This window comes from Sebastes umbrosus, chromosome 17 (assembly GCF_015220745.1).
Source record: "Sebastes umbrosus isolate fSebUmb1 chromosome 17, fSebUmb1.pri, whole genome shotgun sequence".
Lineage (NCBI taxonomy): Eukaryota > Metazoa > Chordata > Actinopteri > Perciformes > Sebastidae > Sebastes > Sebastes umbrosus.
The window spans coordinates 3884746-3905949 of record NC_051285.1 but is presented as its reverse complement, the minus strand read 5'-3'; the positions used below and the strand labels follow the sequence as shown (position 1 = coordinate 3905949).

The window sequence follows — 21204 nt, the reverse complement described above, 5'->3', positions numbered from 1 at the left end:
AAAATGAGTCTTTGGCATTGGGAAGCATGTTAACTAACACACACGTGGATAATCTATTTTCTCTTAACACTAAAAGATTTGTCAAATCTTAACAGATGTTGAAAATGTGAGAGAGCCCACACATAACGACATGTTAAATGTTTGTTCCTATAGTGTTCCTATAGTGGATAGCAATGTTCTTTCCGACATGACTTTTAGATTAAGATTTAAAGTGGTGCCTTTGTGTGATTCTTTGTGGAGAAACTCAGTTTCACAGTTCTGTCGATTAAATCTGTCAACAAAATCGTACGAGTGTTAGTCGACTAAGAATCTCTTTGCTCGAGGACAGCTCACCGGGCTGCTCTCGCTGAAAACATGGACGTCACCTCTGCAACTAAAAGGCATTAAAAGCCTTTACAGACATTTGTACACACGCCAGACAGCAGCTGTTTGATCAGGTGGCTGATTAAAAACGGCCAAACTATTATCTCTCTCTCTTCAAACACACACAAAACACTAATGAGTGCATGTATTGAATACGTCAGAAACCATAATGGACAAACACACTCAGAAATGTAAAGGCAGTGTAACGACACATCGATCACTCTGAGACAAACAAAGCTTTTGTTACACACTTACTGTATACGTGTGTACTTTATATATTAACTCTATAGGGGCTTCAAGTCTCTCTTACGAACAATATGGCTTAACTTCAAGCCAAAATAAAAATAAAAATGGATAAAAGTGAGCGCTATTTTTCTATTTATCTATATTTGCTAGGATATGGCACCTTTAATCTTAAGTCAATTTACATTTCAAATAAAGGCATTTAGCTGATGGTGTTACTCAGGCTGACTCATGAACTAGTCTATCATTAAACATTATTTCATTTCCTAAATACAACTGACAAAATCACAGTGAATTAACGCTTCTATCTACTCTTAATGGTCATAGATATATATCGTATTTCTTCTACATCCCACCATTCATTCCCTAAATGACTACACACACAGTCCAGTATAATACACCAGGAGTATGATATTAACGTTTTACAAGCGTCTCTGCCTGGTTTTACTGAGTCAAAGAGCAAACAGCTTGAGGCTCTCCAGGACGCCCATAAACTCTTTGTGGACCTCTCAGCTTTATCAGCTCGGTTAGTGTTTGTGAAGAGGGCTGGAGGGTTCCCTAATCAGGCTGATAGCACTCTACTCTTTACACATACATGTACACACACACATACGCACACTAACACAATTACAAGAGTCAACGTGCAGAGCTCAATCGGCTGCTGAGGCCATGGTCAAGGTTGGTCCCCCTCATAGCAGTGATTGAGCTGTCAATGAACGCAGATAGTGATGCACTCCAACAACATGCACATCGACAGCTCCAAGGTGGTTTAGACCTTGATCAAACGCTGGCTTGGTCTGTGTCACGGTATGAGGGTCACGGTCCGGTGCACACAGCCTACAAGGTATGGAGATTCATGCACGTAATGCGGTACCAAAAGGTTCACAAGCGCAAGTTTCGCCCGTAAACTTTTAGCCGTACTCCGTGGGCAACATGTGCTGAGGCTAGCACAACAGGCTGATTGGTGTGCGAGTCAAATGAAACGCCGGAGCTGGAAAGCCCCTTCTAAAAAGTACAATATTTCTCTATGAACCGTAGTGTAGTAGAAGTATTAACAACCGTTTCACAGCAGAAACGACCCCCATTTGGTAGAATTGGAGCTAATGAGGCTGATCTGGAGGAGTCTAGTATAACAGATCTAATACATCAAGCTCTTAATCTGTGTCTCCTCGAGCTGAGCATCAGCCATGAGCCAGTCCCAGCATGCACTGTGTGGGACGCAGATAAGTCATAGTGCTGCTAACACACACATTTACACCCATCTAGAGTCTTCAGTTGACTTAACCTGCTTGTCTTTGACCTGTGGGAGGAAACCTCGGGGTTCGAGGAGCTTAAGAACATAAAATACTCCACACAGAAAGGTTTTCAATGAGTCACCGTGTTGTCTCACCCTGATAATAATCCCAAACTTGATACATGCATATCTACAACGGGAGTGAAGCACCTGCTGATGTTGAGACCTGCAGTCAGCAGGACAGGATTTTTGAGGAAATGTCTTCTCTCTATAATGGCGATCAGTAGGCTACTTATCAACTTTTGAAAAGTAGGTTACCTTTGGTGAAGATAATGAAACTGATACTTACTAAAAGACAACCTACTCATGCTGGCACACACTCACACACACACTTAAGCAGACCCACAACATCCCGATACAACCGCCTTAAGGGAAACAAAAAGTAATTTGTCACGTCCAATGAGACATAAATGAGGCGGGATGTTGTACCACATTAAAGAAGAACGAGTGAGGTGTTGGTCACATTACTGTAAAGAGTGACTACATGGATTTACTGTAGAAATACTCCTCCTGGCTGTTCAACAGAAAAGTCTACATGCACAGACACAAAGATTGTAGAATTTATGTGAGGAGGAATACTAATAATTATGTCTGGAGCCAGCCTTTAAGAACAGTATTAAATAAATAAACTGGACGCCTGTGTAAAGAGGCCACAATGTGGGTTATGTTATCTCTTCTATTTGCTGTGGATCAGAGACTAGCTGCAGCGTTCTGTATGAGTTGAAGGTGTGAACGGGCTTTACCACTCAAGTAGGCAAACAGAGAGCTGCATTAATCAATTCTGGAAAAGATAAAGCATGAATAACTTTCTACAATAAATACACCTACAGTTTTACAAAGTTGATCCATGAAGTTTAGAGTCAAAAACTAGGTTTTATGTACAGTAATTTGTCAGGTTACCAAATTCTATTAATCACAAATATAATATGAGTTCAGTGAGCAGAAAAATACAATTTATTTTCTTTGAGTTGGAGAAGAAACATTATGGCTACGGACGATTTGCCCTGGAGGAAGCACATAGATTGGAAATAAAAAGGGGACCGAGGACAGAGCCTTGAGGCACACCAAAGCAACAGAGATGGGAGATGAATATCCACCCAGATCACCATATTTGTGCAGGATTTTTTGAGACAGTAATGCGAGAAAAGGCAGAATATGCCATTGTTAATTTTGCTTGCGACATTTCCTGTAGTTTGATACAGTCAGCCCAATGTTTCTTTGCATGCCCATCTCATGAGTCATCATCAACTGAATGCAAAACAAGACTCGGCAAGCCCGGTTTTGCCAGGTCGCAAGTGAAGCCTGTTTGTGAGATTCACCGAGTGACCAGACTGAGTAAACCAGGGCATTTACTTTTATGCAGCACTGCATACTCTGCAGTCTGATACATGTTTCAGTCAGGCTGCTGCGGTGCGATCATCTGCTCACTGAACGCAATGAGAAGAAAGGACTGCCGATTAACAGAGGAGTGTCAGCGGCTTTCTTCAAGGGGAAGTTACTTGGCTGTTTATTGAAGTCTTAAAAGCTGCCAATTCTAGAAATACAGTTGCTAAGTTAGCAACCCTGGGGGGATTTTAAGTGTGCCTTATTGCAGTGGTTCCCAATCGGGTCAGGACCCACCGAAGGAAGTTGCAAGATGGTTTACAGGATAAGAAAGAAATAAGAAATTGTTGCTATAATTGTTGTTTTTTATTGTGAATAACTCAATAATTTGACCTCATCAGTCCTGTAAAATGATAAGACTAACGATAGTCCAATATCCATACTACCATACTATTTATTATGCCAGAAAAAGATTTAGTATGTCCCAGTACATAGTATGTCAAATGCAGTATGCCAAAAATACCTGGATGTCCCACTGCATCCGGTCGCATTTTGCAGTATGCAAACCAGCATGCTTTACTGGCTATTCTGACCCTCAGTCTAAGCAAGAGGGTCAAAGTTCAAGGCACAATGTTATGACAAAGTAGTATATCCTGATTGTATGCATACTGCATGCAACAGTACGTAGGGCAGCTGCAGTACGTACTGAATGTAAAAAGAAAAGTAATGCGATTTGGAATGTAGCAATAGCTTTAGACTTTTAGTCCTTGGAACTACTTCTCAAGGAACTAAAAGGTTCCTTCAGTCCACTGTTGTACCTGGTCGCTGGGGTTGAAATGCAATGAGTTCCTCTAAAAGTTCCTAGTTCTGGGGGGAAAGTTCCTGCGGTCTAAAAGGGGCTTTAGTTTTGAGGGGTTGGGAACCAATGGATCTCCTTGAAACTGTTGCACAGGATCATTTCAACGATGTGTTGGTCAGTCAGACAGTAAGACACATTCCATGTCCACATTGAGTTGTAGCCGCGCAAAAACAACCACAAACATTTCGAATCATGCCTACAGGGAACAGAGGAGCTTGGCGGTTTGATTAATTTGATATCAGGTGCCAAAAGATTGTGCAGCTGTGCACTGAGATGATTCAACTTCTGAAGAAGTAATATGAACTTGTTTGTTCGTCTTTGTTAGCTCAGCCAGCGTGACAGTGTCACTCTGACTCATGTTATACCGGCTACTGGACATTTTGCAGTATTTTATACAGTACAATTTCAATTTCATTTTAGCAAAAGATTATTATTCAAACCTAGGTGACCATGGTAACAGTGCAGCAGCCACTTATTTCCATTCTATGTGAGCGAGCGGGTGAAAAAAACATTCGCTTCTGGTGGCTAAGCAAATTTGTATCTTTGCATTCGACGTGCAGTTCAACTTTGGTGCACTTTCAGACGAATATCCCCTCGGCAGGCGATGGTCACTTGCCTGCATTTGTGCATGTGTGACTGTGCTTTTAAACGTGCAAACCTCCAGTATGATCCATACATGCCCTCAAATACAGTTTATATTTGCGTTGAACTTGTCAACAGCTCTCTTACTGCTTGTATTGTTTTGTTTACTATTCTCACTGCGTGTTTTACAGTCTGTTTGTCTTTTATGCTGCTGCATCCTGCTGCAACGAGACAACTTCCCCACGGGGATCCATAAAGTTCCATCTTATCTATTTATGACCATTCAGAGATCTGTTTCTACTTGCACATTCATTCACATGTTCGCTCTTTCTCTCTGTCGCTGTTTTCACACTGCGGCTTTTATCGCATAAGTAAATCTCTAAAATCCAGGTCTGACGCTGCTGGGAATCCGCAGGTTTCATCTTACAGAAGGGAAACACATCGAAACCAGCCTTCCCCCATTCTGCAACCCCCCCCCCCCCTCACCACCTTCCTCCTCCATCCTCTGAAAAGGGACTGAAAAGCAGGAGTAACTGGTTTGGCCTTCGTTTTAACAGCGCGTCTTCCCTCTTTTTTTTTTTTCCTCTTTCCTTCAGCCTCCCCTCCTCCCTCCCTCCCTCCTTTGTTCTCTGACTCGGGGGAAGCTCAGAGGACAGGTATGAGCACGTATAAACATGGCGGAGAAAAGACAAAAACTCTTGAGCAAACTAATGTTGCTTCTATGCTGTTTTTGCTCTTCATTGTGTTCTTTGCCTCTATTATAGTTACTGGGTGTATCGAAACTGGCAATATGACAAAATATGCAATATACAAATAAATAAGCTGAAGCCACCTGAGCTCTGAGATTAATGGTGACAGTGGTGAGGCTGTGACTGGATGCTCGCTGGTTTGACTCCCAGGATTAGCTTGAGTCCTGATTCTCAGAACTTAAAATCTGATTTTATTATTTTCTTTCACAAGTGTCATCAGGTTGCATTGCACCTGAGACCGCTGATTTTTTTTATAATGTAGGATTATAGATGTATTCTTTTACAATTTTCGACCAGACAGCCGTCGGTCAGTGACTGATTCTCTAATCAGAAAATCCAGTCACCTGTTACAACTGCTGGGGTAGGTGAATAAGACCTAAAATCAAATGGAGTATTGCGTTAATTCAGGCAGAGCGCTGAAGTCACTCTTGCATTAACTGACTGGCACCAGCTGCTTTAATTTCTGCTTCACCATCAGTAGCTTGGCCACTAGCCGACCCATAACATCCAATCATACCAATTTGGCTAAAAATGGTCACTTTTCCAAAGCCGGGTTTCCACCCATAATTCTCTGGACTTTTAGTTGCAGGAACTACTTTACAAGGAACTAAAAAGTTCCTTCAGGCTATTGCTGTCTGCGTTTCCACAGCGGTCTAAAGACCCGCGAAGATTAAACAAATTAGTCCACTGACGTATGAAAAAACGACGGCTGTTTCCTCATCATTTTAGTGTGACTACTATGGCCGGGCCGGTCTCGAGGCACTCCACCAGTGGCTCTGTCATCTACGAAAACGTCGCAAGACATTTCGGAACAGGCGTTATTTGGATAAACTGACCACATATTGGGAATCTAAACGGTTACTTTCTCACCACACATACTGAAACTTAATAAAGTGATAATAACAGCTTGTAACCTGGCTCAAAATCTCACATTGCTGACGGCCGTGCCGGTCTCAAGGCATCCAATGGCGGTTGATGCCGTCCTGTGAATCGCGAGTACTTGACCAATCAGAAATCAGCACTGCAAGAGCCCCACACAAAGTTCCCGAGCTTTGGGAAAGTAATACCCCCGACCAGGGCCTTTTAGGGGGTTAAATAATGTGGTCTGGTCCCTGTGGTCGAAAAGCAATGAGTTCCTCTAAAGGTTCCTTGTTCTGGGGGAAAGTTCCTGCAGTCAAAAAGGGGCTCTGACTGAACTGTATGCAGATTTCCCTGTCAGAAAGCTGATCGCAGACAGTGATGTGCAATTATACGTCATGATAAAGAAACACTAAACTGTAGCTCCTGTCACGTCAACATTTATACAAGCTGAGAGTGTTTTCTCACCTGTGTGCGTCCTTTGGTGTGCCTTCAGATGAGAACTCTTTGTGTAAACTTTGGAGCAGCCTGAAAAGAAATCACAGAGAGAGAGAGATCATGAGCCAGGCTGACAGCGGAAATAAAGTTTACCTCGGCCATAAAGCTGTTAACCAAGGGGAGAAATGGGCTGTTTCTGGAGTTGTTTTTCACCTGTGACCCAGTGAGAATGACGAACACAGGGACAACTCATTCACATATACTCTGGTGAGGACCATTTCAAACAATCGGGCTCATACACTCCCAAAGAATCAAAATGTTGAAGTCAATGACTTTTTGAGATCAATGTTTTTGCAGTGTGTTCCCAAGTATGCTGGCAGCAACCTGGTTTCTGCTTGCGACATGTAAGAGACAGGCGGTGTTTTACTCACAGATTTGCATCGGTGCTTTTGCTTTGAGAGCAGAGCTTGTTTACACAACAGTGACATCGGTAGAAAGCAATTTAAACCAACTTGTCGGAGTGGTTGGAACTTGTTTTGTTACTTGTGTAGCAAACCGTTCATAAGGACCAGGAAATCGTGCACGGCTCAAGCTTCTGATTGTATCTCAAGTTAAAAATGGAAGTAGTAGAGCTTCAATATTTACTCTTTGTGCGTATGGGCAAATATTGGATTGCATACTATTTTTGTATGTTGCCCTAAGGCGGTCTACACGTGATCGGTGGTGCATGCTGTCCTCGCTGCAAGCTGCACAGTGCAGGCAGAGTGTAGCAGGAAAGCAGAAGGAAAGGAAACAAAAAAAAAGCCTGGCAATGACTGTGAATTCTGTATTTCAGTTTAACACAAAGACAAGTCGCCCAGTGAGAGGTAAGAACCCGACAATCAAGAAGGCTTTGTGTTACATCAAGGACATCATCTCTTCAGATGCACATTGACAGGTCATGCTGATTGAGTGCATTGGCATAAAATCAACGTGTTGTGCAACAACCAAGGTAATACTGCCACCACGTTTTGGCATCTTCACTTTTAACTATCACAAAGGGCTTCTGCGCTGATCATGTGTAGAGAGTGCATTTGTTACTGTCCCCAATGATACAGCATGTAAATAAAACTATGCTGCCAGTGAAGACGTTTCTTGCCCCCAGGGGGAGAATGATGATCTCACTCTTCAGACAAACATGATTTACTGTGATATATTTTAAAACTAAATGCAAACAGACCTGGGTAATCACAGAAGTGGATCCTCCTCTTCTCCAGCTCTGGGTTGTTCCGCCTGTTGTATTTGGGACCTGTCAGGACACCCTGGCCGTGTGTCATCAGCATGGCGTGTGGAGACAATCCCGTCACCTTCATCCCTCCCAGGCGCTGCTGGTACGGAGGCGGAAGTTGGGGCGCTAACCTGAGCAGCTCTGCGTGACCGTCTGGGCTCCCCGGCTGAGAGTTTGGGGGTGAGGGCGGCAGGCTGTGGGGCGCTGTGTGATGGGAGGAGTTGCTCGGTGAGGCGTGGTAGTAACCGTGGTGCTGCGCTACCTGGTGCTCTGCCATCATGTAGTTGCTGTTGGCTGTCGCGTTGCAGAGGTTCTGCATGGTCCTGCCACTCGTGGAGCCGTGTGCCGACGGGCTGGCGTGGGACAGAGTCATGGTGAGGTCGGCACAGCTGGTGATGGGCATGTGGTAGACATGTGACTGGGGGGCCGGGGGTCCGATGTGAAGCTCCGAGTCTAAATGTTGCTGCTGCTGATGCTGCTGCTGATGCTGCTGCTGCTGCTGATGATGCTGCTGGGACCCTGAGGGCACACTCACCACGACTCCAGAGCTCATGTCTGGTTTGATGAACACGTTGTTGACGACAGGCGGCATGCTGAAGACAGAGGTGAAGTCCGGCAGGGCCTGGATGTTAGCGGTGGTGGGGATGGAGCAGGGCACCTCAAGCCCGGGCTCGATCTTGATCTGCTGCGGCGTGAGAGTCCTGGTGTTGGGCCGGTAGAGGCCTGTGCGGAGGTGAGTGGAGTTGGGAAGGATGACGTTGATGTTGAGGCTGTACGGGGTGACAGTTTTGTCGTCTGAGAAGTAGTCGTCGATCACAGAGGCGCTATCTCGTCTGTATTTCTTGTCGACAGTGTCAATCAGGTTGCTCAAGAGAGGACTGTTGCCCTGGGGGAGGTATTTGTCCAGCTCTAATCGAATCTGGAAAGGAGGAAGAGAGGAGAGAGAAGGTTAAAAGAGGAGTTCAACATGATGAAACTGCAATTTACATCAACCCTTCACTGTACAACCTGCTCTTCACTAAGAGATTTCACATATGTCTTATGCTTGATTTATGCTTGCCGCATCCGTGAGGGTTGTGATTGTCCGTATGGCCAAAGTGACGTCACACCATCAGACATGGCCCTTCGCGGGGGAACTAACATTTATCATCAAAACAATGTCAAGGTTCATGGTTATCGTCAATACCGGTATCACTCGCTGAATCATTGCATTTCATGTTCCTGTGACACAGCACATCACTTTGGGTAAAAAACATGTTAAGGTCAACCAACTGATGAATTGTAGGATTTGAAAAGCTTTGGGTGAACACCGTGGAAACATCCAGAGCAGCAGCTCCTGTTTGGCACAGTATTTGTTTAACATCGACATGGATAGAGTATTTGTTTAACTGCTGTAATTATTTTGTGAGATTAATGGGCTGCAGATGGTGATAAGGTGGCTGTGACATGGCTCAGGTCCACCCAGTCCACAGTTAATATAAAGATATGTATATAGGGGGCGAGAGACAGGAAGCAGCAGAGGAATTAAAAGAGAACTATTATGAATGGATAAAAGAAAAGTTTTAGAGAAGTTGGTACCGAGACTTTCTCCTCCATCCCTCCATCATCCTCCCCTCCTTCATACCTCACATTCCTGCTTCCCAGTGGAGCTCACTGCCCTGACCAACAGCCAGAAACCAGGATGAGAGTCCGACAGCTTACATCCAGATGCATGTTACTCCTTTAGCCTTCAAGGCTGCAACAGGTTTCACTAGTTAGCACCTGCTGCATGTTTGCAGATTGTAATTCCAACACAGTAACAGTTCAGTGATGAATTAATCTCCAAACAGTCAAGTCATAAAAGCAAACAGAGGAGAGCTTTTGGTGTTATTGCTCCTCATCAGTTGATCATTCGGTGAGTTTAAAATAACGTCAACCAACTACCGCCACAGTTAAAGGCTTTTCCCTTTACTAATTTAATATCCCACTGTACAACAGTTGTTTCTCAGGAAAGATCCACTCGGACACAGGAAGTAGAGCTACACAATCAATACAATATTGATTGCAGTTACGATTTTGGCTTCCCACAATTACATGAACATGATCGACTGCGATGTTGACGTTTAGGGAGGCGATCGAGATGTTTTGGCTTCACTGTTTTGGCTTCGCCGTCATGCAACTGTGGGTGCACTCTGCAGAGGCAGCCGGTGGAAAGCTTTCCTGAATGTTGCGACTGCAGTCCAGAGATGTAGATATTGAGATATTGATTGCGTCCTACATAAACACACTATTGCACACCGCTTATTTCACACAAAACATTTCTGTGTTTATGTTTTTATAGGTGCTCTTCTCTCTGATTTGAAGTGAGTGAGACCTCTGTGTGGAAAAAAGTGATGCACGCTCCAAATAGAACTGAACAATGTGAGGATCAAAATCTGAAGACAGTTGTTGTTTTCTTGTGTCACCAGGGAGACACAACTGTCAATCAAACCTGATCAGATCTGCTTGTGTTTTAAGCAACAACAGGACTGGACAGGTGGGGCAGTGAAAGACAAAATAAACTGCAGGTATTTTCCTCTGTTTCAGTAGAAGGCATTATCTGATCCTAATCCTGATTAACTGGTGTGTGTGTGTCCGTGTGTTTGTGTGGGTGTCATTCAGAGTCTATGAAGCGGAGCGTCACTTCTTTAGAGGTGCACGAGCTGGAACGTAAAGAATCTGTTCTGCAGACCACACACACACACACACACACACACACACACACACACACATACAAATGCATGAATGCATGTGACACAAAAAAGAAATATATGTGCGCACTACGCACAGATGTAGGCATACACGCACAGATACACACCTACACAACTTACCGACTCACACGCTACTACTACACAGAAGCACACAAACAGAGAGTTCCCTCCATGGGTGTGGCAGATGGACGTGGTTTAGTATGTGGATAAGAAAAAAAAGCAAAACCAAAACAAAGGCTGAAGGCATGAGAACGACGCAGCGAAACTTAAACACTGTCAGGTAAAAATAGACCTGCCAGACAAATGTGATCCTCACAGTTATGACAGATACACTATAGGGCTGAAGAAAGGATGAGGAGAGGGGGGAGAGAGAGCAAAAAAAGAAACAGTAGCAGAAGGAAATGAGAGAGAACAAAGAAAGAGGGAGAAAACCATGTGAGAAAGGAAGGTGAGTTAATTATGAAACCGATACGGATGCATGAATGCAGGCGGCTAATCTGATGATGGGGACATTCAAACTCTGCACACAAATACCTGATCCGCATCTGCATGTTTCACATTTTGCTCTCGCTGCGTAGATGTAATGACAACTTTCATGACTTAAAATATCCAGTGACTACGTTTACAGGTCTTATTCTGAATGGAGCATTTTCAGATTAAGACATGTGCGATATGCTGATATTATTCAGGTTTTAGGAGCATTCATTGAACGTGTATACAGCACATTCACAATATGAGTCTCAATCTGTTTGTTTTTTTATGGCAGTTTGTGACACACGACCTCTTGCCTGTTTACGTCCAGCTCTGTACGTTGAACTCAAACCAACTAGCCGACAGTTTGCAGAGATGCATGCCCAAAAGAAAAGAAGGAGAAACACACCTACTTTTAAACATTATGAAAGACTTGGATATCAACTAACTTGATGACATGATTTGTACATTTTGTGCAATTGAGAAGCAGATTGAGTAAATTGGGAGCTGAACTGTATGAACTGGACCCAGAGTGTCCAGTACAGTGGAGTCCTGACTGAATCGAATGAGTTTGGATGAATGACCTAACGAGGTGCTGATGTGCCGGAGGTCGTTCAGCAGGAGGGACAAAGCAGCAGAGAAGTTCTGTTTCAACACTGTTATTCTGCAACACTGCTTCAAGTGCCAGCACCGGCAACACACAAATCCCTCCATTAATAATCTGCCAATATATTGTCAATCCTTAGGGGGGGTTATTGCTGTTCTTTTCCTGTGTGTGTGTGCAACTACTGTTTAAATGTATTTCTAAGTGTATATTTATGTGCAGGATATGTCATGTACTTTTAATGTGGTTTTAGTTTCTGCTTTCATTGGCATTTAGACTTTTAATTTACCATTAATGTACATTCAGCTCAGTTCATTCTGTAGGTGGACTGTTATAAACATGTATAATATCAGTTGTCAGTATGTGGAAAAGGAAATTTACCCTTACCCTAACTAAGTGGTTTTCTTACCGTAAACCTAACTGTGGATGTTTGTGTAGCATACAAATGACACGTGAAAAGTGGCGTACAGATGACAGATGAAAAGGTTAAAATGCGTACTCATTACACGTGGAATGTCCATGTAATGTCGTGGTATTTACACATCTTCCCGTGAGACCGGGTTGTTTTCTGCAGTCATGCCCGCAGGGCTAAAAGGTGTCCCATCGTTCGTCGCAGGTGAATTCACACCTCCTTGTCATAGGTGCAATCTGAGCGTTTGGTGAAATTAAAGTCTTGGGTATTTACTGAGGAAAAAAACAGAAAACAAAAACAGCCTCTCTGTTTCCTTCCACTCTGAGAGCTCCTGTTCAGGACGGGACACAAACAGGCCCTGTGCTGCCGGGCTGCTGGCAGCTGTAACCCTTGGGTGCCCTTGATCACTTCCCCTGCTGGCCTGCTGTTGATCCCTCTCGCTGTCAACCTCTGTTCTCTGATTCGCTAGCATCTTTTCTCACTATTGACATTTCTCTATTCAGCCTCTTTCCTGTTCTGTAAATGCACAGACGATGTTGGGCAGAGAGAGGTCGATGTTATCAACGCAGGATGCTGCTGCAGTTTCCTTAACAGTACTGCACCAAAGGTTGTTTATGGATGCCTTTATTTATGTCTGCATGCAGTTCGAAGATATGCTGAAGGGTAATGTCATGGATGAATTAGCAGCTCTTCTCAAAATAAGAGAAATGCACAAAAAAAACTGATGTTCTAACTGTGCCACACTTTGTAATTTATGTATCTTTAAAGTCACTAACTTTGCACACATGCTCAGCAAACCTTCCCTGGAAGCTTCCCTGGAGCAAATAAAATCATAAATCTTTTAAAATGAGTCTTTGCCCAAAGCAAGTACCTCCTCTCCCTCCCTTTTCAGAGAGAGAAACTAAAATCTCTGGTCAGGACTTGCAGCATTCAGGTGTGGGTGTTTGTCCTACAGGTATTTTTAAAAGAGCTTTAAGAGTTAGTAACATTAACAATCCTCAACGCGTTACACAAGAGGAACGGCAACCTCAAAGGGAACTAGTTGATGAACTACGATTCAAAATGTCTTTGTATGACTTTACGTGGTAAACAAGTCGAATATCTTCGGGCCAAGACTCAAGTTAATAATTGGAGAACATGTACAACTGCTGCGCTATGAATCCTTCTGCCTGATAACAAACAGTCTCTTATCAGTTCGGTTCAGGTTTATGGGATGGAGTGGGAGTTTCCACACTTCCAGCCAATGTGGCATCCATCCTTACAGAACCTTCATATGTTTTAGCCCCATTTACTGCACACAGAATATACTCTCACTGCTATCCATTTGACAATCATATTCACTGTTTTAGATTATTTAATTGTGTTTGTCGCCCTCATAACCGCCACTACAGCAGCTTCCATTCAGTGCACCAACAGAATGAAAATCAGAGCTTGTGTGAGACCGTAATCACTGAACTTCTGCTGACAAAGTTATATTATTGTTATTATTGAGTTTAGCTGATATGATTTTGAAAAGTCTGCACTTTGTTACCACACTACAGCATGAATTACAATAAATAAAAGCTGGTATGATGTTCACAGTGACGCCATAATTGACCCAAATTTAATCACAATGTTCAACCGGCATCTCCGTAATTTCCCACACTTTCCCACGCTGAAGAAGAACCAACCTGTGTAACCAATATCTGCTCTTCCCACATTGAATGAAGAACTGCCCTAAGAACTACTGCGCTTCCGTGGTGTCCGCAGCTGTCCGTGTCCGTTTCGAAGTATAACTGAGGCTTTACTCCTCGTCTTCTGTCCCATCTGTCTGTCCTAACGGCAAAAACATTCCTTCCTTTGACATATCTAATAGAAACGTTGCTATTCATCTCAAATGTAGCTTTTTGAGATGTCTATGAAATCCATCAACAGGTGGTTAAACTACATCTACTCATGCCAGCCTCAAACTGAAGACATCTTAATACAGAAAAACAATAAAAGCAACCCTCTGACCACTCTCCACTTCCTGTGACCCAAAAGCCTCCAAGCTACAAGGTCTGCCATCTTCATCAGACCCCTCCATCCCCCCCCTGCTAATTGCAAAACAAATGGCTGTGTCTGCACACCAGTTTGCTTTTATGGCTCTTAGGAATGCAGAGAAATGGTGGCTGTTCGCCTTTGGATCTCCATAAAACAAAAAAAAAACAGAACTGATAGTGTCGGGGCCCCCCGGTCTGCTCGCTGTGAGTCAACAGAGCAGAAATCATGACGGGGTCATCAGAGCAAAAACAAAACCTTTGAGACTGCAGGGACATTTTATGGCCGCTGATGGAGGGACAGATATGGAGGATTGTATTGGCCTCATAGGACAGCAGAGGTGTTGACACAGTCTGAAAAAACTCTTCTTTGCCATTAAGGACATGACATTAATCATTTTGGGAGAGAAGCCCTCATATCCAGGTTAACAGTTCGTCCAAACAATAACCTCTCTCACGCGTCGTCCTATTTCTGTCTCTTATTTCCTGTCACTCTTTGTTCTATATTGTCCCACAAAACAGAAAAGGTGCTTCTCAAATTTAGCTTGCAGTAAGAGAGGGGGTGGGGTGTCATTCACAGTCCTGGTTCCACAGTTCGACGACTGGTGCTTTGTTTTCAAAATGTCACAAGATACTTATGAATAATCACGCTGTGCATACGGATTTATGTATATGGAGTTCAAACTGCCTGAAGAAACGGGAATAAAGACAATGTTGGGACAAGAGATTTGTCGGTATGAGGTGGGTGAACATCCACATCCTATGGCTACGTGTTTACAGATACTGAAAGATTCCTTCCCTCGCCACAAAATGATTTCACCTTTTGTTTTTATACACCTGAGCAATTTTCATTGTTTTCCCAGACGAACGGAGGGTAAACCGTGGTAGTCATTAAAGAAATTATGCAGCTTCAGTAGATGAGTTTGCAGACCACAGGCATTAGAAAACAGTAGGACTGTCTGCGGGCGGCGTGTGTTGTCTGGAACGGAGACGAGGCTGGGCATGATGGGTACGGATGACATCAACAGACCAAACAACTGCATGAGTCAAATTATAAATCTCTGCTGATCTGGTCTGCTGGTGATCTGACACTCTGCAGGAGGATCAGACTGATTGATGGGTCTGCATATGAATCAGGCTGATATATGAAATACATGTTTCTCAGCAGGTTCACCACAAACCTCTCAGAAAACTATTGTGTAAAAATAATGTGCACCAAAGCCATTTGAGTAAGTTTGAAGTCTATTTATTGATGAATTTGCAGAACAGCTGGTGTGTTGTGTTCAATGATACCAGCAGAAAGAGAGACCAAGACGAGTCCCTTCATTAAGAGCTGGAACTCTCCTTTTTCCTCAAACCCAATGCCCAAATAAGTAAAGACAAAAGAAGTCTAAATTAGCTCCATCTTCCCAAATGTTTTAACTCCAAGAACGAACAAAACAAATGAATCGTGTTTCCTCGCATCACCAATCAGTGTGGGTTTGTGCGAGCTGAGGCTCGTTGTCAGCAGACACTTGCTCAGATGCAAAGCATCTGCGTGTGTTGTTCTGGAAGTCAAATCATTAGTCAAACCAAAACCATTGCAGCCTTCAGCAGCCTGAAAAACGTCTGTCGGCAACAAGGGCCTTAAAAAGACGAGGGAATGTACGACCATTCACTGACGTGACAGCAAAACATGTGGAAGAGGGTCAGCCTGGTCAAGACCAGGACAAACTCAAACAAAAAGAGGTCCCAGGATGTAAAAAAAACATCTTGAGAACTAATCTAAACCATATCTGAGTATTGATCTTCAGGAATCATTAGGCGTGACTTGATGTGTTCGCCATGAAGTTACTCTGTAACTTCCCCTGTCTATGCTCTCAGTCTAACAGGAAACCTATTGGTGATTCAACGACAAAAGAATCTGGAAATAGGTTTCATATTAGTAACTTATTCTGTCATTACTGCTGAGGTACATGAACAGATTAATCCCAGAATAAAACATGCATCATTTGGAAGAAAGGTAGAAGGATAAACTTCCAAAAGACCGACACAAAACTGAAACAAATTAGGCCTCCGCAATGTTTTGGTGAGCAGACAGACTTTAGTCTTTAGCTGAGAAGCTAATGCATTTTTAAGACGTCTCACTGGGCTCTGGGAACTTATGATAGGCATTGTATTACAGTTTTTTTATATATATTGTTTATACACTAAATGACTAATCCAATAATAAAATAAAAAAGAAACAGATTGCTTGTCAATGGAAATAATAATTGCAGCCCTGTAACTACTACATGTCCCTCCATCAAATAGCAACTGATGAAGAATCGTATCATTAAATCCAGGTGATGTTTCTGGTCGGTTCAGAAACATCAGAAATACTAGACCTCAAAGTTGAATCTCTTTAACGTGTTACATCTCCAAACTCATCAGGCAGGTTTATTATTACCAGTGTAGTTAAATGCCACTGCTACTGTATGTTCATTAAACAGAGGGCTCTACTGGTTTCTTGCTGCTTTACACAACAAACAGATTCATTGACTGAACCAAAGTTGCTGAATAGTTTTTTGAAAACAGCACTAACTCATACTCTTTATATTAACAATTTTAGTGTCTTTCATCTCTTCGTTTTAGTTTTGCAGTCTGCAACTGTAATGTTTCGTTTCACTTTCTCAGCTCTCATCAACCTCATTTCAAGCAGCAGCAGGCAAAAAGTTGTAAATATTTTTGAGATTGTTTTATCGGCCAGCCCCAGCTGATACACTACCTGCCTAGCACCAAATGACAGAGAGGTAAGTCAGGGACTAGCTGGTGAACATAGTGGAGCATTTAGCGGCTTTAAGGCCTTTACACACCGGGGGCGTGATGAATAAATGACTTGTAATATTCATGTTCTGTGTTACTCGCACAAAAAGTGCAAAGCGTAAAGGCCTTAAGAGTTAGATATTTGCTTCAAGAGTTGGTGGATAACAGAGCAAAAAGTAGGTGATAGTATCAAAGTTTACGCTGCACTCAAGCGGCTAAAAGATCAACATATGCAGGTTTAAAAGAAAACCACTTTACTCTTATGGAAAAGCTCAAGAATCCAATGTGAGTAAATGTCATTTCACTCCATCTTCTGAGGACTGAACCGCTTTAACAGCCTCCTCTGGGATTTATTTATAAACCACTGTGTCGTAGTAGGAGCAGACGTAACCAAAAGATCAGCGAGTTCATTTACAGACAAATTACTCAGCAGGAAAATTAAACCTTTTAACGCACACAAACACCGACAAAAAGGGTGAGGACAGCAATACTGGAGTGAACCAAAGACCTGCATTCAGCAGCCTTTCACTGCTGCTGCTGTGACTTTTCTCATGAGGTCGGCCTTTATCATCCTCCCCGCTGCCTGGAGGCAGCCTATGGAGATGCGGGCCCTGCTCAGACAGGTCGGGCAACATACTGCTGTCACGACACTGTTAAGCGCTCTAAAACCCCAACACAATGACACAAAGACACGTCTCAGAGGGGTGAAAAGAAAGCAGAACTCTCTGTTGTGCTTTGCTTTAGTGTTTTAGACTAAATACTAGTCAGGAGAAGAAGAAAGAGGATGAAATGGTGAGGTGAGAGAAACAGAGAGTAATCTGTGAGGAATGTGTTTAAGGAACCGTCTAAATGCACGCTCACGGTGAATCAAGAGCACATAAGGTGAACCCTCTCTGACTGCGGTAATCTGCCTGAGGGGGTAACTATTTCACTCAACCTGACTTCTTTGTTCTTGACAAAGTCATGTTTTGCATAACATCAAATGCAGCATGTTACAGCAACGAGAAGCAAGAGGAAAAGCAGTTGGCGATTTTGTCTGGAGCAAAACCTCAGAGCAAACAACTGAGGTGACATGTTGTTGCAGAGAGGTAGTTTGTTTTTATGTTAAAATATGTTCTTGTACTGTAAGTGTTCTTCCTATTAAATGTAACTACATTTCATAATCAGAAGTTATACAAAACAGGTTGGCACAGAAAGAAGAAAAACAAGACATGAAATGACAACACTACTGGTACGACTGTTGTATAATAAAGTGGCTGTAACTACTTGCACAAACAGCACGGTCGCACTAAATGGTGTATGAATGACACGGAAATTTGCAAGTCATAGCGTGCAATAAGAACGCTGTTCTTGCATTTGGCTTGTCATTTGTACGCCATGTAGTCTGTACTGACTGCAATGTAAACGCATGCGGTGTTCGTGTCCCAAAGTGTTGTTGAGTTAGTGATGTTTCTGATGTGTTTTCCATACTTCTGTTACGTTATTTCCGTATTTTACTTAGTTTACATACCTATTTTAAAGGTCTCATTGATAACATTTTTATGTAGACGAAAAAGAAAATACATCCACAGAGCTTTCAGAAAGGTGCTGAATAAAACTACTATCATAATTGTGAATTAAACATTTAAAAAATGTTGGCGGGTCCAAAAAGAGTGTTTTGTTTATCTCTGATATCTGATGTTTGGTTCCCACTTCTAACAAGGCTTGTGAGCCAATAGTATAACACCGTCAGTATCACGTGGTATCTCTGGGTCTTCAGTTGAATGCAATGCAATGGAACAGGAGCGTGAGACATGTGACATCTAGTACCTTAATGTTATTAATGTTATTAATACCACCTTTAAGCCCAACCATGACATGTTTCCTTGTAATGTTGTGCTATGTATATGCCTTCCCATGAGATCGGGTGGATACAAGACAAGACAAACTCCTGTTCCAATAAAATGTAATATCTGAGTAAACAAATTGCACAGACATGCAGAAATATAGAGAGGTTTAACTGCTGCTAGATCACACCTGTTCAGGTGACAATGCCAATAAAGTCGGTTCAAAACAGCCCCAGCATGTGACCGCTTTCCGTGTTTGCATAAAAACATCAACAGCAGGATGCTTTGTGAGGATCACATCATGCATCGGCAACCCCAGAACAGAAAAGCCTGAATGAAAACACGAGTGAACAAACATGTTCAACCTCTCAAACCCACCGGGGGCTCTGTGGGCCCCTGAGGACCGGAGCATTGCTAGCCTCAGGTCTCACGGTCCGCAGTCTGTTTACCAAACACCTGGCAGCAGGCCAGCACCGCACCGGGGCTTCTGGTTTCTGTTGTGACCACGCAGGGACCACACGAACAACTCACAGCCGTCTAACTTTAATGCAGCTGTCACGTCTCTGCTGGGGTCAACAAAGGAGGTGGTGGGGAGCTCATAAAGCCTCGTTTATCCTTTTATATTAGTAACGTTCTTCCATTAATCAATAGGCGTGATCCTCTGCAAAGACATGAGCTACTTCCTGATTGTTCAGGCTCATATCTGGCATCACAGTGACACATATTCACTGATAATCTTGGACAGACAGATCTACAGAGGAATGTGATGATGGATGGAGAAGAGGCCATTTTGCAGACTTGTCTATAATTCAACCTGCTTCTCCATCATGTGATCAGATCCCATGACTTCTGAGGAAACAGTGTGTGTCCTCAGCTCCTCTCTGACCAAGCTTATAATAAAAAATAAGAAAGGCCAGCAGGGTGTTAACATCACAACACATTCACAGCATATACGATGCTCATTTGTTGGCAAATAAACTCCAATAATGAACAAAAATCTTGTTGTTTTTTCCACAAATATGCTGTATGTAGCATATTGAGAATAAATATCAGAATCAGAATGGTGTTTATTGCTAGGTGTAAGAGGTATATAGGAATTTGCTTTGGTTTTGTTGGTGCAAGTAAACAGTATAATAACAAAATACAATCAATATAAGTGATTTGTGTTCTCGTATATGTATACTAAAATATTAAAAACAGATTAATAGCATCTTCAACCTACTAAAATCTTCCTTACATTATAGAAAATCTGTTTATATCATGTTTATAGCTTATTTTGTATATTGGTAGAAATTAAATTTTTTTATTCTTATTTTATTCTAACGTTTTTATCTATTATTTTGTTATTACATTGTTTACTTGCACCAAGAAAACCAGAGCAAATTCCTAGTATATACCTCTTACACCTGGTAATAAACATGATTCTGATTCTGATTCTGAGAAATAGAAATAAAGTTTGATTTTAATTATCTGATTATTGATTATTGATGCCACAGCTTCCAGGTGAACTTTACTTGCGTTTTAACATGTCAGGTGTCTGGTGGAGGACTTTAACCTGCCTACCTGCCTGTACAGGTGAGCTGCTTCCTTTCACAGGTAAAAGCATAAAATAAAGAAAAAGGTGCAGGCCAATGGTTATCAAATGGTTATTAGAAGCGTTGTGCATCATGCAAAATAACACTTTATTTAGACTGAAGCAGCACCTGCAGCCACACTGGAAAGGCCGGATCTCTGGAGACTCTCACCTCAGGTTTGACGTCCTCAAACACGGACGCGTCCTCAGCTCCCTCCGCTCCAGGCATCCTCACCGGCTTCAGCTGCGTGAAAACCGCCCTCTCTTCCGTCGTGTGCGGCGGGTTCATAGCCAGTCCTACCCTCAATGCCATCTCTATATATGATTACTAGATCTTATAAAGAGTTTGAGTTAAAAGCGCATATAAAGAGTTACTGTTAAATACAGCTGGATGTAGTTATTCCACAGCCCTCCCCTCTCTTCTGGCGCTCAGGTAGGTTTTTACCTGAGCTCAAGTATGGACCTGCTACCTGCAGGAAAAGCTCGACAGAGCAGAGCAGCCAATGAGAGCAGAGGATGAGTCTCGTGCTCCAATCAGGTGCGAGGAGGGAGGCGGGACTCACCTGAGAGACTCAAAGCAGAGAAGGAAAACAACTGGAGGGCATCAGGCAGAGCAGCCTGTTGTCTTCTCAACACACACACACACAATGCAGCGAGCTTATTTCTGCAGACATGCTGATCTCAATTTATTTTTATTAAAGGGACTGTTTGTAACTTTCAGAATTGCTTGTTAACAGCGACACCTGTGGCCGTTAAGTCAACGAAAGTCAGCGTCGGATTCGCGCTTGTGCTCGCTCTACATATACATGAA

At 42.8% G+C, this 21204-nt stretch overlaps 1 protein-coding gene across 1 annotated transcript in view; it reads right to left on the bottom strand.

Moving 5' to 3' along the window:
* The window catches only part of klf5l (Kruppel-like factor 5 like), a 28018-nt gene extending 7188 nt beyond the window's left edge, over positions 1-20830 (bottom strand). The window contains exons 1-3 of the mRNA XM_037749693.1: positions 20566-20830; positions 7929-8895; positions 6740-6799 (exon numbers count right to left, since the gene is read on the bottom strand). Coding sequence (XP_037605621.1) covers positions 6740-6799; positions 7929-8895; positions 20566-20706 — 1168 coding nt within the window. The 5' untranslated portion in view covers positions 20707-20830. The remainder of the gene's footprint in view (positions 1-6739; positions 6800-7928; positions 8896-20565) is intronic.
* Between the last annotated feature and the right edge of the window lie 374 nt (positions 20831-21204).